The sequence below is a fragment of the Neolamprologus multifasciatus genome, chromosome 18 (assembly GCF_963576455.1).
Source record: "Neolamprologus multifasciatus chromosome 18, fNeoMul1.2, whole genome shotgun sequence".
Taxonomy (NCBI): Eukaryota; Metazoa; Chordata; class Actinopteri; order Cichliformes; family Cichlidae; genus Neolamprologus; species Neolamprologus multifasciatus.
Window position 1 is genome coordinate 20,482,778 of NC_140456.1, and position 20,120 is coordinate 20,502,897.

Sequence of the window (20,120 nt, forward strand, 5' to 3'; positions counted from 1 at the left end):
TTTTAGGAAACAGTCTGATAAAAATGAATTACAGTAGTCTATCCTAGAAGCAGGGAATGCATGAACGAATTTTTCACCATCACTCTGAGACAAAATGCTATTCAGTCCTACTTATTTGTGTAAAATGCATGTTGAAGGAAATATCCTGATCAATGATAACTCCAAAAGTCCTCAAAGTGCTACTGTAGGCCAAGGTAATCTGGTTAGACACCATGTTTTTAACATTTTCAGGGCCAAATGCAGTAACCTTGCCTTTGTCTGAATTTAGAAGTAAGAAATTACAGGTCACCCAGATTTTTCAGACATGCCTGTAGTTTACTGAATTTGTTATCTGGCTTCATAGATAAATGTAACCGGGTATCATTTATATAGAAATAAAAATGTATGCAGTGTTTTATAATAATATTACTTCAGGGAAATGCACATAATGTAAAAAGTATTGGTCCCAGCACAGAACCCTGTGGAACTCCGTTTCATGTGTGATGATAATTTCCCATTTACATGCACAAAGTCTCTCATTGCATGTGCTCTTTGACAGCGTGACAGTTAAAAGAGCACATAATATGTGCTCTTACGTAAAACACAACAGGGTATTATCTGGAAAACAACTAAGAAGAACAAAAATCTGTGTATATTACAAAATAATACCCACAATAACTTTTTAGAAAGTAAAATCATCAGCCTTTTTCTCTTAAAGTTTGCATCTCTTCAATTCATGTAATTTGGAATTGGTTATTACTAATTTTAAATAAATGGGGCCAAAATCTATGTTTGTATAGAGCATTAATCTACATTCAAACTAAACTGATTTTGTTTAAAAATGCTATATTTCATATTAACCTAAAGGACTAAATTATATTTTTGTGCATACTCTGTTGAAAGTTGTCCTTCAGTGATGATAAACATGCTGCTGCTTCTCTATGATCATCAAATCAATATTTTAATCAGTCTAAGCTGTGGCACCTGTAATTCTTAATAGCCTTTCCTATCATGTTATTAACAGGAAAAACATTTGGATAATTATAACACCATTCAGTCATCACCAATCACAAGTCATTCCAGTATTAGGCTTTATAACTTGGTGTCTAAATTTGGGAGGTTTTTAGTGAGAACGGATCCTTGTCAAGATTTCCTGTTCAAATTTGCTGATGTAGCAAATGATGGATGGAAGAAAGCTTCTGCTCTTCTCTGACTGTTTACTCACAGATTAGATTGCAATCTCTTTCAATTAAGCTCCTTGGGAAACACACTCCTGGCCTCTCAGCATCCCCGTGAATTCTTGCCATCTGAACCCATCTGCCACCCAGTGAAACACATTCACAGCAGCAGGTTCAGATGGCTAACTGCCCCCTTAACTGCTGCAAAGTCTGTCCAAAGAGAAATTATCATTTCACTCTGCAGCACAGTTAATGAAACGCTTTAGGTCGGGAAAGAGGAAGTGGATGGAAGCGATTTGAGCTTGTGCATGTGTCTCTGTTTGTCCTTGTAGCGATCCTTTCAAGGCGTGGCTGTCTTTTTTTGTCTGCAAGATAGCGCTTCATGCTTGTTTAGCAAACAGAGCCTTTTGTGATTTTGGATTTCCGGTGAACCTCTATGCATTTCTGTGGTGTGTTTGTACTCTTGAACTGCATGTGTCTGTGTGGAACATTGTGGAGCAGATATGTGCTTTTATGAGCAGGTCTGTCCTTGTAGTTAAAGCCTTGTGTAGCCCTTGTAAAGGCATTTGTTGAGCAGTCCAGCAGTATTAGGCGATATAGACATCTGCCCTGGCAGTCAAGTGGTGACTACCCCTGTAGACAGCCACCTTAATAATGTTCTGTCAAGTTCGTGTTCCATTTTCTGAAGTAAAAAGACCTTCTCTTTAGTTTTAACTTTCTATTTTCTTTCCCTCTTTTTCAACCAGTCCGTGTCCTTTTTTTTTCTTCCTTACCCAAGATTCTCAGTAGGGACCGCTGTCTGTGAGTTCTAACTTCCCTCCTCTTCTGTCTTCCCTCTTTCTAGCCCAGGGCCAGCTTTGATGTTCACTGTCTTTACTCTCTGAAGCGATGCTGCTTTGCTGCAATGGAAACACCCGCTCTCTCTCCCCTCTCTTCTGCTTTTCCTTTTTTGCACTATAGGTGAAAAGAAACCAGCCTTCCATTGTGACAGCACTCTGCAGCCAGCTGTTAGATAACTGCTAACTAGAAATCAAGCTGCAGTTCCCCTATTGCCACCAGTTACTTCGCCCTCCTAGTAGAAGATTTTGTATAACTGCTAATTAAACGTTAGCGACACACAGATTCAGGACTTTTTTAACAACTATTGCAGTGGGGTTTTTTATTTCCGGGTAATGAGCTCTTACAATTGTACTGTTTATTTTGTACAAATTATATATTGTTATGAAAATCAGGACATCTACATCAAAGGCTTACACGGACGCACATAACACCTGCTGTATAAATGCACAAAAGTGCACATGCATCAGATCAAAGTGGAGTCCTATGTTTTATGTATGGCTGCAAATTTCTGTAAGGATTTTTTTTTCAGTTGCTGGATTATGTGTGTACCTTTCTCTCTTCTAATTTAAGGGGAAAAAATCCCCATAAAGATCAAATGGGGCATGAACTTACATGCCTACTTTGGCGTAGCTCAGCGGTAGCTGACAGATCTGAAGTTAATTAAAACAGTTTTTTGTCCATTGACTGATGCCAGTTCAGTGGGATCTGGGTTGTTAGATGGGCGTGGGCGGAGGGCACAAGCTGGGCCACACAACGACGGGCTTTGTTAGAAGTTGTGATGCAGGAAAAGGCTACAGATGTCAGGCAAGATCTGACTTCACTCAACACATTTATGTCCTGTGGACTTAAGAGCATTCACCTTCTCACAGCTGGATGGGAGGGACAGGTGGTGGCACTCTAATCCGAAATAGGAATTACATTCCCTGTTAATAATATGGTGGGGGATAATTTGGAGTAAAGTATAGCTTATTATATTACCTCCTTAAACAGTCCTTCTTTCTCAGCCTACTCTGAAATGTTAATCAGTTTATCAATATAAAATGAATTACATTTTCTAACAGCAGCATTTAAGGTTTTAGTCTTGCTTGATGTATATAAAGCATTTTTGTGCATTTAATAAGTTGTGTGTGTGTGTGATTTCATGAAGTTGCAATAAGCTGCAGGGCCATCCTGATAAGAAAGTCAATATATGCGGTTTATAATGTTGAACAATTCCATTAGATTAAAAAATGAAAGTAAAATGTAGTTTTAGTCACAGTCTTCTTATTATTTAACAAAACTGTATAATATTTTGCTGATAGAAACCAATTATTATGCGTATAGAACAATATTGAAAGAGAAAATGGGTCCCAGAGTATTAATAGCTATACGCGCACAGAAGTTTAACAGTGATGCTGCCAAATACATGCTAACCCATGTCTGCTTTCACTGGTGTCAAGACTTCTGATGCATCATGTCAGAAAATCATGAGCTATATAACAGAAGGATTTTAATTTCTTTTCTTTCCTCATTCTCTCCTTTCTTCCTGCCAGCATTTCCCTTTTTGTAATTTTTTTTTTCTATCTCAGCCTTTTCTCCTCCTCCCTCTCTGGTTGGATGGCTAAACCATCCACCCTTTCAGCAAAAGCCTGTGGCCTGTCTGTCTCCCTGTGGCCTTCTTCCCAAATCTCTCTCCCACCCTCCTCCTCTGCCTTCATCTCACTCCGGGAGGATAACCATCTACCCTTTCAGCACAATCCAGCTCCTTTTTAATGACTGTTTCCAGTGAAGGAGGACAGTGGACAAGCTTTGTCCCACTCACTGCGATGCATTGGAGCAGCTGAAGGAAAATGAAAACTCTATGACATTTTGAAAGAAAGCAACAATTTGATCTGTTGGTAAAATGTAATAAGATTCCTCTCTGTTTCTCCCTTAAAACATATATGTTAGCTAATATGTGTGCTACTTGCAATTTTCCCATGAAGACTTACAGTACTACAAGTGTTTTGGACAGCACAGACTTCAACCTCTTCTTCTTACATTTCTTCTGCTATATTGTTTTTTTTCCCAGGAATTTATTTCCTAGTTTCTGCTAAAACTATACATGCCCATGTATTACAAGGCACCAACTGATTATTTGAATTGCATACCCAACATAAGGTTGTTTGAAGGCAGAAGCCTCTCCCACCCTGGATGGGTCATCAGTCTATCACACAGCTAATGCTAAGAAACAAGAAACAAGCATCTGTGTAATGATAGTAGTAAAATCGTCACTTAACCGAGTAGTAACATTTTTAAGAAAGACCAAAAAATAAATAAAAAAAATCCAACACTTTAAAAGCAATCTTTGGGAAAATCTGATGTCTTTAAAACTGATAAAGGAGCAACTTTGCCATACCCTAAAGCACAAGCATGACAGACCTTTAGGTATAGTTGGAAAGAAAACCAAGAAATCAAGGTAAACAACAGAAGCACATCTGAAAACATGACGTCAACAGGCACAGAGGTTCATGGAGGAAGACAATAAAAGAGTGTATGACAGAGCAAGGGAGTCAAAAAAGAACCGAATGACAGAGGCAGGCAGGCAGAGGAATGCAACAAGCACAGAACTGCTGCACTCCCAAGTTCACGAGTGCAGCTTTGACAAGCATTTAGGTTTTCTTGTTTCATAGATGAAACCATGAAAAGCTCTCTTTCAGGCCTGGACTGAAATGGGGATTAGACAGGGGAGTGACAGATAGAAACATTCCTTTATACATCTTCTACATTTACCTGTCAGAGCAGTACAATGAAGCTGCTCCCATATGGGCCATATGCCAGAATTTTGAATTCTAGAGGCCTAATAGGCAGCATGTGGAAATCTTAACACCATACATGCTCTGTGGCTTTGTTAAGGTGCCTTAAATTCTTCTTTCAACACACTTCTGTGATGTTCATATATCTCCGGTTCTACTTTCTCAACCATACCTTGCTTTTGGTGTCATATGCATATGTTTCCCATTTAAAAAATATATACATATATATTCCAGACTTAGTTTTTAGCATCAGAGTTGCAGATTAGTTTTAAATTCTCATGGATGTAATTTCCATTACAGCTATAGGTAGCAGTAATTTTCTGCAGCTCTTACTCATCACGAATGCCTGGATTTTTTTTTTCTTTAGCAGAACATAAATTCTCTAACTACACATAATCTGCCCACTGCCCCAGTAAGCAGTTAGGGGGCTAATGATTTTTTCACATCATTAAGCTTGTGCCAACACTTAGAGGGTCATTGTGTTACCAGTCAGCCTTGCCCTGTCTTGCTAACAAGTGCTACCCCCATGACAAAGTCAATAGTATTTGGAGCTTTTGGCCATTAGCAGAGGAATGTTGCTCCTTTATTTCCTAGTTTGGCAGAGATCAACTGTCCAGGCCTGAATCAATTCTTAAAATTTAATTTATTATCAAGGTCTGGACACTGGTAAAACCTCATCTTTATGTGCAAACGCTGCAGCTAGTGGTCAACATTCAACATATTTTTATTGAATTTAGTGAAATCGCTTAGAGCAATGTTTAATTTAAAGCTATAGAACAAAATCCATTGCATTGTACTTGGTTACCTCATTTCAAGTACCTTGCTAAAGTCTAAATGTAGTATTTGACTCACCGCTGACCACTCTTTCACAGGAAGGTTTAAATCTTAATCTAATTAAGTCTATGTTTAGGTTCTATAAAACAAGCTACTAGTAAACTAGACGGATCTTCAACATCTTTGTGTGCCACTAACATCCTGTAGATCCGATGAGTCAGTTTCCTAAAATCCCCTGTTTTTCCCAACAGGCACAAGCACAGCTGGAATGATTCTTCAGTCATTATGTGTAAATTATCAAGGCCCACGCTGCTTTGCAAAATGCAGGAGATGTGTGACATCACTGATGGTGGCCTACATAGAACAATGACTTGGTGGTTCCTGATTGTGGAAAATGGAGTGACATGGTGGTTTGACAGATCGGCTTGTTTGGAGGCGAGGAGGAAAGTAGAAACCACAGGTTTAATAGCCTTGACATTCCCTAAACATCTTCATCTTTGCCTTGGCATTTGGTTGCTTTCCAGTGGTTTGTGTGCTGAATGTGAATCTTTCCCATTCGGCTTTGTTTGTGGTCTGCTTCCTGGCTCCTTTATTTGAAATTCTCTTATCGCTTCTTTCCTGCCATGTGACTTACATGTTTCTGTTTGTTTGCTTTTCAGTCGCTCTGTCTGGTCGTCAGTTAGCCGTGTCTATCCGTCTGTTGTCAAGACAATTTACTGACTCACAGTGACTAAGAGAGGCCTGAAGTGCTAGCCTGTCCTGACCTGACTTCAAAATAGACAGCTTGGCACGCACACCATGCACAGACAACATCGCCAAAACAGGGCTTTCCTTGTACAGCTTTGGTTCACATGTCAAACCCTCTTTCAGATCAGGCTTTTAATATGACTCACTGGTTAATAGATGTATGGGAACTTTATTGAAGCCCAGGGCCATCTTTATAATGTTTCTGAATGTCAGTTAACAGGAGCACATCAGAATTTAAATGTCTTCTCCTATGAAAATGAAAAGGTGTATGTGGAAGCGGCCTCACCACACAACCAATACCTTGCGCTCTTTAAACTAGTTAACGTGACATTTTTACCAAACGACAGATGATGATACCCTGATATCTTGATTTATATTGAATGTAGACAAATAACACAAAAAGATATAGACAGAGATACAACTCCAAGCTAACGACTCTTAGACAATATATGAAACAAGCCAGTGTTTGAGTATCCAGGCAAGTATGGATCTGCTCTTTGGAAGCCCAGATTTGTTGGCCAGATTCCCAGCCAAAGGCAAAGGAAGGAAAGGGAAGAGTGTGTGAGGGAGGCATGGGGCAAGGAGAGAGGGAGAGAGAGATATGTGAGAACCAAAGGGAGGAACTAAGAGGCTTGTTTGTGCTTTGATCTGATGACTGAGGCAGAGAGTGTCAGTCATATTCTTTCCAAGCAGAGATCTATAATAAGATCACGGAATATTTAATGTCTCATTGATGAGTCATTACTGGGGATTAAAGAAGACCTGATTGAGGCTTTGACAACGTTTTTTTTATTAGGATTTAGAAAATGGTTCGGTGGGAGTCTCAGGGGTGTGTGCTTATAGGGATTAAGCTAATGACTGATGGTTTTTGTAGAGGTCTTTGTATCATAGTAGCGTGAAGAAATGACCTGCATTAAATTAAAAAATAACAATTTAAGAGTTTACTCATATGTTACATACATTGCGTCATTGCTGCAGTATTTCACAGGATCGAAAGGTAGAGTTGACGATTATGCATGGATGGATAAGGAAGGAAAACTTTATTGAGCCCAAAGGGAAAATTGTTCTCTTGCTTTAATCCATCCTAAGCATGTTCAGTATAAGCTGTAGAGGAGGAGACTGTACAACAAAGGTTGTACATTAGCTGACGGCAATGTCACTGCAATCTACTAATTGTAGGGTTGATAGTTTGATGCCTGGCTGCTCCTTGGGCAAGATGCTGACTCTTGATGTGTTCGCCACAGTGTGAACCTTAGACAACACTTAGCTGTTGAAAAAAGTGCTTGTGTGAATGTGATTGGAGTGCACAACTAGAGTTATTCTTCTGACAAAGATTTTGATGTGTAAATAGGCTCAAAACAAAAGTTATATCAGGGTTTGTTTCCCAAACCTTTTGCTGGGGGGATTTTTTCATTATTATTATTAAAATCACTAATCACTATTAAAACGTCATAATAAATGATAAAAAATAATAAAAAATAATAAAAACATTTTAAACATTTTAACATTTTTAAACTGTCACTTTCACACTCCGAAACTTAGTGTCTGACAAATACACATTGTTTCACCTTTATATTGTAAGAATGAAAGGTGAATACTAAAGCTGCTTTTTGGGGTTTACCAGATGTCTGTAAAATCTATAGCCTTTCAAAACAAAAGTTCCAATTAAAATGAACAATACACACCTGTTTGTCTCTCTTTATCTAGTAGTTGTATTGTAGACAACTTGTGCTTTGCTCCAAATACTGCCTCCAAAAAGCTATTTGTAGCTTCTAATGCCTCTTCATATGCTTCATATGACATTTCAACCAGCAGCAGGTGCACTGGCTCATTTAAAATGTACTTCTAAGCTTAAAGTCAATATCTAACCATCGGCCCTTTTTTCTATTTTCAAGCACTCTTATTGTTTTCAGTGAATCTCTGTTTCCTAATAATCCCTGCTTTCTGTTTTACTTTTGTGCGCTCACCATTCTTTATTTGCATACATTTTCTTAGCCGCATCATTTCCCACCATTCATGTATCTGACTCGGTCCTGGCTGGATATGTTCTAGCTCGTGTTGCTTTGACAGGGCCCAACAACAAAAAGTCAGCCTCTATCTGTCAGCCTCTCTGCCTCTAAGCAGCAAAGGCCAGAGGGGAACTGGCTGCTTTGTTTGTTCTTTCACCATCAAGAGACAGTCCTGCCACAAACAGAAGGCTGCAAGTGCATAGTAGTCAAGCCATGAGCACTCTCTGGCACACATGCACAAATACCTGTGCTCAAGTATGTTCATGCTCCCCTCTTTTTTGCCCATTTATTTTGAAGGTCTTTGGACCTTCAAAACAAATGGGCCTCCTTTTCCCTGTTTTTCAGTTATTTTACCCGTTTCGTGCATTTCTAAGCTAAATATAAAACTGATTGTATATGAACAGCATATCCACACAGGTTTAAGGCCTTTTCTCATATGTGAAAAATGTGAATAAAGCACACTCCTTTAGAGCTTGTGAACAAGATGCTATACTAAACTGACATATTTTTTACTAATTTTTGATGCTTGAGTGGTGATTTGTGTTTTATGTTTGTGTAAAAGCTTGAAGAGAAAAACAAGTCTAGAAAACAGCACAAACTTTAGTTCTTGTAAAAATCTGTTTCTGTCTGTTTGTCCTGGATCTTATCACATGATCCTTCTTTCCAGAAAAACAGATCATAGACTGGGTGTGTTAAGTCTCTGATGACGCTACTAGATTCAGATTTAAGTTCGGGAAGCATGTCCTGGTGATATGATGGGCAAGCTTTACTACGTGGTGCACGTCCTTGCATTCCATGCAGTCTTGGCTCTAGGTGACAACAGTGTTTATGGCGCTTCAGTAGAAGTTGATAAAAACCCACTGAGGTAGATTGATCAAGCTCAACTTCCTGAGAAAGTTTGTTGATTTTATTGGATGTTTCAGTGCTTTGTCATCAAGTCTCACAGAAACATAATGTTCACATATTTAGCATCCTAATCCAACTGCAGTCATAATAGCTTTTATTTATATAAACATATGAAATATTGCAGCTGTAAAGATCCAAAGATACTCACCCAAGTAAACCCTGAAGTATGTGTGTCTGATTGTTGAACTGCTTGCTCCTTTCTGCCCCTGAACAGAGGATCAAAGTAGGTGGATAATTGATTGAGAAGCTGTTTCATGGCCAGATGAGAGATGCTCCCTTCTTTTTTCATGACAAATAAATTGAATGAAAGATCTGGAGTTGATACAAACCTATCGAACCCGCATTTAGTAGCTGTTCACTGGAACTCTAAATATAACTAAGTGACCAAGACAGTCCGGTATGCTTTTAAAATGAAGGAATGCGCTGGCCAGCTCAGCAGCATCAAAAAGCATGGAAAACTGTGGAGAAGATAGCTTACGTGCATGATGGCAAAATTCTACTCACAAGAACGGGAAGGCTTGATTAGAATCTGCTAGAAAGCATCAAAAATAAATTCTTTGGACAGATGAAATCAACATGAACTTTTACCAGAATGGAAAGAGAACAACATGTACAAGGAAAGAATCAGCTAATGGTCCAAAACATACTGCGCTGTCTGTCAAACGTGGTGAAGGCAATATCATGGGTATGTATGGCTGCCAGCTGAACCAGGTCACTTGTGTTTATTGATGATGTGAATGCTGATAGAAGTAGCAGGATGAATTATCTGTGCAGAGGATAATGACCCGGGCATACTGCAAAACAAACCCAAGAGTTTATCAAGGCAAGGAAACCGGATGTTCTTCAATGGCCAAGTTAGTCACCTGATCTCCATAGAGTGGAGCATGATTATCAGTTACTGAACACAAAGCTTAAGGCAGACACACCTACAAAGAAGCAGCAGTTGAAAGTGACTTCAGGCAGTCAATATAGTATGAAAATAAGTCTTTATATTTATGATTACGCTAGTTTGGCTGCTTTCTTTTGAGCATCAAGTGCAGCACATTTTTAAACCCACTGAAGATTTGCACTTCAATCACATCTTAACTATTTGACTTAAAATTCACAGTGGTGGTGTATAGAGGTAAATGAAAAAATAAAAAAGGATCATTATCGAAGAACTTATGGACCCAACTGTCGCTTTATTCATCACAGAAAAAAATAAAAAATAAAGGTAAATCAGAAAAACATAATAAATAGGTAAAAAAGACAGAATGGTATAAAAAAACAAATATCTGAAGAATAAATAAATGCGATAAAGTAAAATAATTGTACATTTAAATAAAAACAGTTTATAATTACATGATATTATTTGATTAGTACAATATTTCAAAATGAAAAAAGCCAATGCAGAATTTAAAACTGTTAAGTGTGCGGATACCTGTGTTTAAAAACCCACATAGTCAAACATTTAGAACATTTGGGTCCAGCTCTGCGGTGCTGTGTGCATTTAAACACAGACACAGAAGCGTCACTCTTTTTTTATCATCCGCATCATGTGACAAGATGTTCTGCGTGATTTGCGTCAACTGCAGACACTTGCTGTCAAAGACCTATGTTAGATCATCCCCCACACATACACACCCCAAAACAACACACAGTCCTTTATAGACGGAAATGAGGTCAGCTCCCTGTAGTGTAACTGCTATGTTTTTTTTACTTTGAGATGGTCTGTGATATATTGTCTCTAATATATCGTGAGCACATTGAAATGATCCAGATAAAATTCCTGAGAATGACATCTTTCATTTGATTTCTTCTACTTGTTGTCTCCCTTATTTTTTGTGCAAACACATTTAGTTACTAAGGAAACACACAGATGAGGTCAAGTTATGGCATGTCTGTAACAAGCAGTACTTGGACATTGTGTATAGGTCTTCTCCGTACAGTATAAGTTCAGTGTGTAAGTTTTTCTTCTTAACTTGAGTAAATTAGGTTGAAAAAATTGAGGGAATGGATGAAAAATGGAGATGATCTTGAAGAAGGCATGCTGAACAGCTAAAGCACCGATTATTGATAGCACATTGCCTGTACGTGCTAAGTGAATGCGACTGGTTGCTCCCCATCATTTAATGCTGCTGGCATTTACACTCTTGGGTTATTCACTGGCACTGGGATTTGTGTTTTTCACTGTGAATGTGAGAGAGCAACAGAGAGAAAGACAGTGAAAGAAGGACCAGGACAAAGATTAAATGTTTGTGTAGTGTGTGTGTGTGTTCAATCAGGGACTGCCATCAAGAGTGTTTCTCAGGGCTACATCAACTTAATTACAAAACCTGTTATAATCCATCATGTTCCTTATAAATCACAGCTTTGCTAAGAAAACTGAAGCAGGATGTGAATCTTGTAAAATCTGTCCAAAACAGTGCAGATAAAGAAAGCATGCACTGTAGGGCTTAAAATTCATGTAATGCATTGGTGTTTGGAAAAAACAGAGGTTTGCTTAGTTTATCTCTCTTTTTCACCCACTTTCATTTTCTACCACTGTACAACATTGTGCTGCTAGATTGGCAGAGAAGCAGTAATGTCCACACTAAACAGTATCTAGTTTGCTACCATTATACAATTAGCACTTTTTTGACAATAGGACATTATTATCTTTGTCATATTTTTGTCTTGTCCTCTTCTGTATCATTGCACTTCCTGTTCCTTTACCCTGCGTCCTTAGTTCACTTCATTTCTTTTCCACCCGTTGTTAGCACAGCTTAGCCAGAGATATTTAACTTTAACCCCCACACTCCACGTGATTATGATGTTACGTTATCCATTGAGTCTTTTGTGCCGTCTGTAGCTATGATTAGAGGGTTAAACTTTTCACAGTCAGTTAAAATGACTCTCACTCAAGTCAAGTGAATCCAAGACCACCTGCCTGGGTTAACGGGAGAGAGCAGTAGGAGAAAACAGCATGGAACTTTCATAACCCTAACCTTAGTAGTAATGCTTTCTGTGTGTGGCTGCCACCTTGTCTGGCTCGAGGAAGCTATTTATATAGCTACTGGTCTCACATTACCAGACTGGTGAATCTAGGGTCTAGGTGAAAGCCTGGGTCGTACTCTATGTGTTAAGTATAGGAGTATGGACAAAGATGGACAAGCAGACTTATTTGACTCACAACAAGTAGGCATGCAGGATGGTACCACCCTGTAATGACCATTTGTCAGGTTGGTATGTGAAATTTCATCGTGTACAGTTGGTGGGTCAGACATTATGTCAACCTCTAGTGCCAAATAGTCCTCTTGTACTTTATCTGTTTAACCTTAATCCACTGTTCAAGTGTGTTTGAGGGGGTGTGCACGCGCCCGTGTGATTCCTGGTGTCCCATGGATGTTTTTCCTCGGCACCGGTGACTTGCTGTTGACACACGCACACACACTCGCACTACCGGCGGGATTACGCTGCTAATCTCTCCGATCCCACAGCGAGCGTGCACATCCATGCGCGCGTGCAGATGCACTGACATTCTGCATTGTGGTCTGAAACGGTATCAGTTATGCAATGTCGGTCATTACTTGGAGCCGTCAGTTATGTCAGTGTGTCGCAGTCACGCTAGTTTGTCAAATGTGCTTTGGCAGAAAAGTAGGGAGATTTAACAACTGCTGCATGTAATGCATCCTGAATTCCGATGATGCATGCATACTTCTCCAAAGTATCAGTGCAGACAGTTTAAGCCTGAAAGAAATAAAGCCAACACTTTTAGGTTCACTGTAAATTCTGCTTTTAGCTCCAGAGCTTTAATCTTTGGATTGTTTAGTTTCGATACATTCACTGATCTGACTTCTCAACATGAATACATATTATGTTCAGACGCTGACTTTACTGCATTTTTTGCAAAGCAAGAGCAGAAATGCAGCATTAGGGATTCCATGTCATTCCAGGTATTTTCTTCATCCATCCATCCATCCATTCTCTGCAACTTAGTCTTCCCTTTTTGGGGGGGAAACTGTCTATGCAGAGAAGCCTGAACTACCTCAACTATGTTATTTTCTATGAAAAGAAGATGGGCCTTTTTTAGTACCAGGTGACATCATTTGAAATGGCTTATTCACAGTACAAATAAAATGTTCAAAAACAGGCTCAGCAGGCATCAATGAAAAAAAAACTACCTTACATGATTATTTTTCCTACCAGTGCAAAGGACAAAGGAACCAAGGTTTGGAATGAAGTTTGCATCTGGGGGCATGCCCTAAATCTTCCATGAACATCATGAATTGCCTGAATGTACCAGCTGAAAACTGCATACAGTGTCTCAGTCAGCATAACAGCTGCAGCGGTTAGCACATTTTCAACTGGTGGGACAAATATAGCATCAAAACTTGTTGTGTCTGTTTATGTGAAATACATTGCTACAAATGGCTGCGGTGGTGTTTATTTGTATTTGTATTTTTCCCCCATTAAGATGTTTTTAGTGGCTACGTGCATAAGGAAACAAAGCATCACTGAAAACTGCCTCAGTTATGGTGACCTATCTGAACAAGAACAAAAAATGTGACCTCTGCTCCCCGACTCCCAAAATAGTGGTGTTTTGAATTATTCTTAATTTCCTGTTGGCCTCTCTCTGTGTTTCTCTACAAGCCTTTGACCGTCAATCTCTCACATGCTTTATCTCAGAGTCCACAACCTTATTCTGCCTTCCAAGACTAGTGTTTAATAGGACCCTTCCCCCCTGGTGAACAATGATAAGCTAATGGGCAGGGAATTGCTCACTATTTAACGGACGTGTCTGTCAAAAGAAAAGGGATTGCTGTGGAGTGAACACCTACTTTTATTTTTAAACAGATACATTTGGTGGGTGGTGCATGCATGTGAGCCATTTTAAGCAGTGCCAGATTATTGGCTTGCTATGTTTGTACTGATTGGCCTTGCAGAAGGTGGTCAATTATTGCAGAACACCTACTTTGTAAACTCGCATATGTTTGAAAATACCATTTGAGGGTTGTTGTTTTTTTGTTGTTTCTGTTTTTAAGATCTTATAGATGTTTGGTTTAATTTTACCTCAATGCAATAAACCAAGAGTGGTTTTGTGGTAGTAAAACATGTTCTAAATCTAACAATAGGAAACAATCCATTCCAAGGATCGGGTTCCCGAGCACAAACAGAACAATATAGTGTATGCGGTTAAGTGCCAAGAGGATTGCTGGAAATTAGACACTGGGGAAATCAAACAACCACTGGCTAAGTGGATAGCACCACACTGAACACTCTGCAGTCTATTTACACCTACCGTTCAGTGGCCAAGCATTCAGTGATGAGGATATGCACATTGTTTTTATTTTGTTGGTTTTATTAAAAAGTTAATAAAATATGGCCCCGTCATTTTCCCTGTTCAGTATAAGTCTTACTTACTGTGTGAACACATGTATTTACTACCTAAATGCATTAATAAATACAGCATCAGTGAGTGCGTAACAGAAAGTGGATGCTATGATTTTTTTTTTTTAAATAGCCATTTTAAGCATTAGCATTATTTCACCCTTTAGATGCTCTTCCGTCTACATGAGTGGGGCTTCCCACTTAAAAATGGCCCATCCTCCTCTGCTGATTACCCTAGTATCCTCTAGCTGTGAGAGTGTGTGTGCATATGTGTGTAGCCCACATGTGAGTGTGTGTATGCGTATGTGTGTGAGTGCTTAAGCGACTTTAAAAAGAGAAGAGCCACAACTTCCTGTCAAGTATATATTTCCTTTTGTACTTGGAGAGTGGCTTAGCGTTGCTGGCACCCAAACAAACACACACACTCACACACTCCAGTTTACTGAGTCAAATGGAAGAGAGTGCTTTGTTTGTATTATTAGCTGACTATTAGGTTAGCCAACTGGAAACATAATGCTCTGTTACAGGTGACCTTTCTCGCTGTACAGTAGATGTGTCTCCAGGGCTGTGAGACTTTGACTCGGTCGGTTCCCACTGCGAGTGTTGTGGTTGTTACAGTGAAAATCCTCACAATGTTGTTTACACCACAGCTGGTATCAAAAACAATACTCAAACCATTTGCTGTGATTAATCACGATTAACACTGAAGCTTTAAGCAAGTGAATATTTAAATGTCAAAACTCAAAATTAATGTATATATATGTCTATATCTATAAGCGTCTATCTATACAGCTAGATCAAAAGATGCACTTCCAACATAGCTCAGTGAGACCGACTAGAGAGAGATGCACTGCAAGTTAGAACTCAGTATTATGCGCTGACATTAAACTTCTTGCAGTTCCTCCTCAAGTCTACTTTTTTGTCTGTTTTTCATAACTAGAAGGACATCGGTTCATAGCGCATAAACAACTTTATGCTTTGTCATAATGAAATGCCTGACTCGCAGAGCCCTGTAAAGGACGCCTCCAACTTCTAGACAGCTTTCAAAGGAATTAAACAAATTTAGCTGTGTGACTTGTTTTTAAAAAAGTACAATAAATATTTGAAATGAATTCCAAAATGACGTGTTAATTTAGACAGCACTAATTTATACATAAAAAACTGACCCTCTGAAGTGGCTGTAGCTGGAAGCTTCACACCTCCTGCTATATGTGTGTATGTGAGTGTTTTGTGCGTCAGCATCTATTTGTCCACGCTTTTTTTTAGTGATGTGCTGGAAACGGCTTGCAGTGGAAGAAAAGCCTGCAGTCTCTTAATACACATGTGCAATAAAGCTGTCCATTAGAAGGTGCTGGTAGATTGCATTCAATTTGACGCACAAAAGAACAGCATTTCCTGCATTTCAGCATACATTTCCTGCCTGCTGTCTGCCCTTCTGTTTTCTCCTTTCTCTTTGTTAAATTTCATTTCCTATTTTTCGCACAAATCACGAAGACTTTATCCAGGTCCTCCTATCCTATGGTCTGTGGGTGTGAGTCACATCATTATCAGTGAGAGGGTGCTGAGAGACGGTCAATGTCACCTTCTCTGGTCTGCACAGCCTGTTCTCCACTTTGGCGTTTGAGGGGGACAATTGCCTTTAATTGCTTCACTTCAGCGCTGGACTGCATAAGACACTTAAAAGACAGAGAACTTGGTTGCCACTTAATCAGTGAAATGCAAGGATTCTTGTTATACACACAAATCCACTCCACTGGCTGGAAGACACAACTGAGGTTGTGGACAGGATGGGGGTCCTCAGTGGGCGACTGAGAATACAGCTACAGTAAATGAAGGTGAATCACTTGCTTGTAACTGTTGAGGCAGTGTGCACAGAAATCACTGGCTCTGATGTTGAAATAGATGGCAGAGTCCATCTCATTGATTTCCACGTTCTGCTTAGTTGCCCTGAGCTCAGTCTTCTAGATGCATGCTAATGACAGCTCGAGGGGCATTAATCATTAATACAACACCAGTATGTGTTTATTGAATTTGCCTTTGTGCACACCATGTGAAGCTCAGCCATGTGAGCTGACATAATACGCATTTCAAGACGTGTCAGAACCAGCAAAGCTTTGTTTGCCAGACTAAAGCTTAGACAACATATTCAATTCATGTTAATACCAAATACTAAGACGTAGTTGTTCATCGGCTTATATTAGACTTGTTATTGGATTCTAGTCTTTCACCGATGGATAGAGCAGATAAAAGATTTTCGAAAAGTGTTACTGTCATGCACATATTATTTTCGTGAAATATATTGTTCTTGTATTTTGTGTTAGACCTCAGTAACACAGACTTAGAAATTACTTAACCTCTGGTTGCTGCTAGTTGCAAAGAGGTTGCTGCACCAAACAAACCTACTTGTGATTGCTTTGGTTGCTTGCAGATTGCAGTGGTCACACATAGTTTGCACGAACCAGCGAGTGTTTACTTTTCTGCAAACACTCGCCATTTACCCTCTGAGCTGTAGTGAAATTTGAAAAATTTAGTAAACCAGAAACAGAGGATGTTCACCTTGAGATTAAATGCTGTGTGTTATAGATGCAACCAACTTATTTCAAATTGCACTTTAACTTTGAAGGCAGACCGTTTCAGTTTTCTGGTTTTCACAATTTCACTACCAGTTGACGAGCAGTTAGCAAGCGATTGCAGACAAGTCCAGCTTCCATGCAAACTGCTGTCGACCATGGCAACCAAAGCAATCACAAGGAGCTTTTCCATTCAGCACCTTGTCTTTATTACCAATGAAAAAAATAGCTTTATAACTATTTCACAATTTACTATTACCTTAGTTATAGTAATAGGTGAACATAACCTCTCTTTACTTTCATTTCCTCTACTTTGCATAAATGTCTTAAATTGGATACATGTATTATTGTTTTAAGTTGTGTCTCAGTTTGGGTTGATTTTCAGGACTTGTTATTGGTTTTACACATTTTAAGGTTAAGACAAGTTATTAGCTTAGGGTGGTTTAGGTTTAGGTTAAGGTTATCTTTAGTTCTAGTTCTGCACACTGAATGACTGTATGGGATCATGGATCATTATGGGGTCAGTTTAACCAAACATTTCCTGATGCTGTGTTGCTATTATTATGCTATTTCACTAAAATTTCTTTTGTAAAACACTGATTAAAAGAAATGTAAAAATGTACGTGGGTGTGGATGTGTGGGGGTGTCAGAGGTTTTTTTTTCAGCAAACACTAAATATTTTATCCTATTTTCATCAAACGTCACAAAAATTTCATTTGCCTTATGTCTGGATTGAAGGAATTTCCATGATGTAAAAGGAATTTCCATCTTACATCATTTGTCCTGATTACAGCTGCAGCTTGACTGCGGCTTTAATCGCACTGACAGCCTCCTTGTTTACAGTAAATTCTCGTATATGGCGTTTGACTGTGTGTGTATGAACATCACAATGTCTGAAATAGTTTCCGTCTACTTCCCTGGTTTTCAGAGTTGTGCATTTGTGTGTGCATGCACTTGTCTCCAAATGTAGGCACAGGAATGCGTGTCAGGAGTGCTCATTAAAACTCAATACCGATTGCCGCTGTACGGCTGCCACACAGTTCACCACGTCTTGCCAGGAAATCAAGGGGGCGAATACACACAGCTCTACCTCCTTGACTGCCAGCAGACCATAAAAAAAGGCCATAAAAACAGCCACTGTAGTTAATTTAGTCCTGTCATGTTCATAGCGACTGTAGAGTATTTTAAACAGAGGAAACACAAAAGCTTTTAATCTCAGTTTTGTCATTCAGTGCTGATTCATGGAATCTGCTAATGACATCTTTCTTTTTTTTCTTGACTGTTCTTTGTCACCCCCTTTTATCCCCTTTTGTTCTTTCCTCCACCACCTCCCCACTTTCTTCTTTTCTGCCTCCACCTGTCCTTTGATAGGCGAGCACCTGCGCATCTGTCCTCAGGGTTACACCTGCTGTACCAGTAACGTGGAGGACAAACTGGCCTCGCAGAGCCGCACCGAAGTGGAGAACGTAATCAAAGATGCCGGGCGCTCCTTACAGATCTCGCTTACTGGACAGTACAAAATCTTCGATGGTGAGCTTTTTGTATTTATGATGCAGAATATATGTCTGTGTATTTTTTTTTTTTTTTTCATTTTAAACATTCACTGACGCAACAGACAAACTGACAAAAAGCAAAGGAGATCAATGATAGTTTATCTCAAAGTCTACAAAGTTAACAAAGATCTGCTGTCATGCTTCAAATGGAGCAATTTGCAGTTAACTTTAATTAAAACTTTGTTTCCCTTTTGCTTTGATATCTGTAAAACAAAGCATGATTTAATGCAAAGAGTCAGAACCACAAAAAATGAACAAAGTCATTTAAAGCTTTGGTGGTTCAGTGGTTTAAAACTGACTGAGCCCAAACAAAGGATAAAGACAAACACATTTCATAGTGATTTGATAGTGTTCTACACTATTTAATGTGTGAAAAATGCTACTTTTTGTACAGCATGCAAATGGTTCAATCAGTTGGAAATCATTAAGTAAAGTACACTTTACACTTAAGTAAAGTGTCATATCATGTTAACTGTTGAACACTCTTGTATACCCCATCAACAGACTAAAATTAAGATGCACTACTGTGTAAAACTGCTGAGCCATCCTTCATTTCTTTATATTTTCTTTTCAAGGAGCCATACTTTCTTTTCATTTTTTGAATAACAGTTCTCCAGACTATCTGAAGGCTTTTCAATGTTTTTCTTTTGGCATTCGCTCGTTTTCAGTCTAGCCTTTGTACGTGATAATCATTATTGAAGTAATGGCTTTTTTGTTTGTTTCTTAAGCCACTTAACACTGACCTGTGAATCATTCAGCCATTCAAGGACTTTACTTGCACTCTGTCATAAAAACACATAATTTATTGCCATTTCTTTTGTATATAATGTTTTTGCACCAACAGGGTGAATCCTAGAGCGCTGAAAAATGTATCTCAGCATTGACCTTAAAAATAAATTGGGAAAAAATTAAAGACCTGACCTGAGAGATACCTGGTCCTTCAGTTGATCCAGTCCAGCCCGGACTTCAACATTATTGAGGCATTGTGGGATCATCTTCAGAGAGAAAAGAGTAAAAGCTGCCAATATACAAAGAAAAGCGTTGAATGTCCTTCAAAAAGTCTGGAGAACTAGTCCTGAAGACTACTTAAAGACATTATAAGAACTTGTGCCCAAGAGAGTTCAAACCGAGTTGGAGAACAAAGGTGATTAACCCAATATATTGACTTTCAAATGCATTAAATTCATACAGTCTCTGTATTTCCATTTATATTTGCACATTTCGTTAACTCACTGCACCTAGAGGTTTGGAAAGTACTATATAAGATTATTATTATAGTCTCAATCACTAAATCTGCTCTACACCTTGAAAAATGATACAATAAGATCATAATAATACAAAATGTATGAGATATTAAATACAATGTTATAAGTCTGAGGGATGGGAAGAGAGAGAGATTAAATGAGTACATTGGTACACCAAGGCAATTATTTGTGTATAA

General features: G+C 38.8%; 1 protein-coding gene across 3 annotated transcripts in view; it reads left to right on the forward strand.

Annotated features, from left to right (window-relative positions):
- gpc1b (glypican 1b) overlaps positions 1–20,120 on the forward strand; it is a 63,164-nt gene that overhangs the window by 16,512 nt on the left and 26,532 nt on the right. For all 3 annotated transcript variants that reach the window (XM_085140281.1, XM_085140279.1, XM_085140280.1), the window contains exon 4: positions 18,498–18,656. In XM_085140281.1, the coding sequence (XP_084996407.1) occupies positions 18,498–18,656 (159 nt within the window). The remainder of the gene's footprint in view (positions 1–18,497; positions 18,657–20,120) is intronic.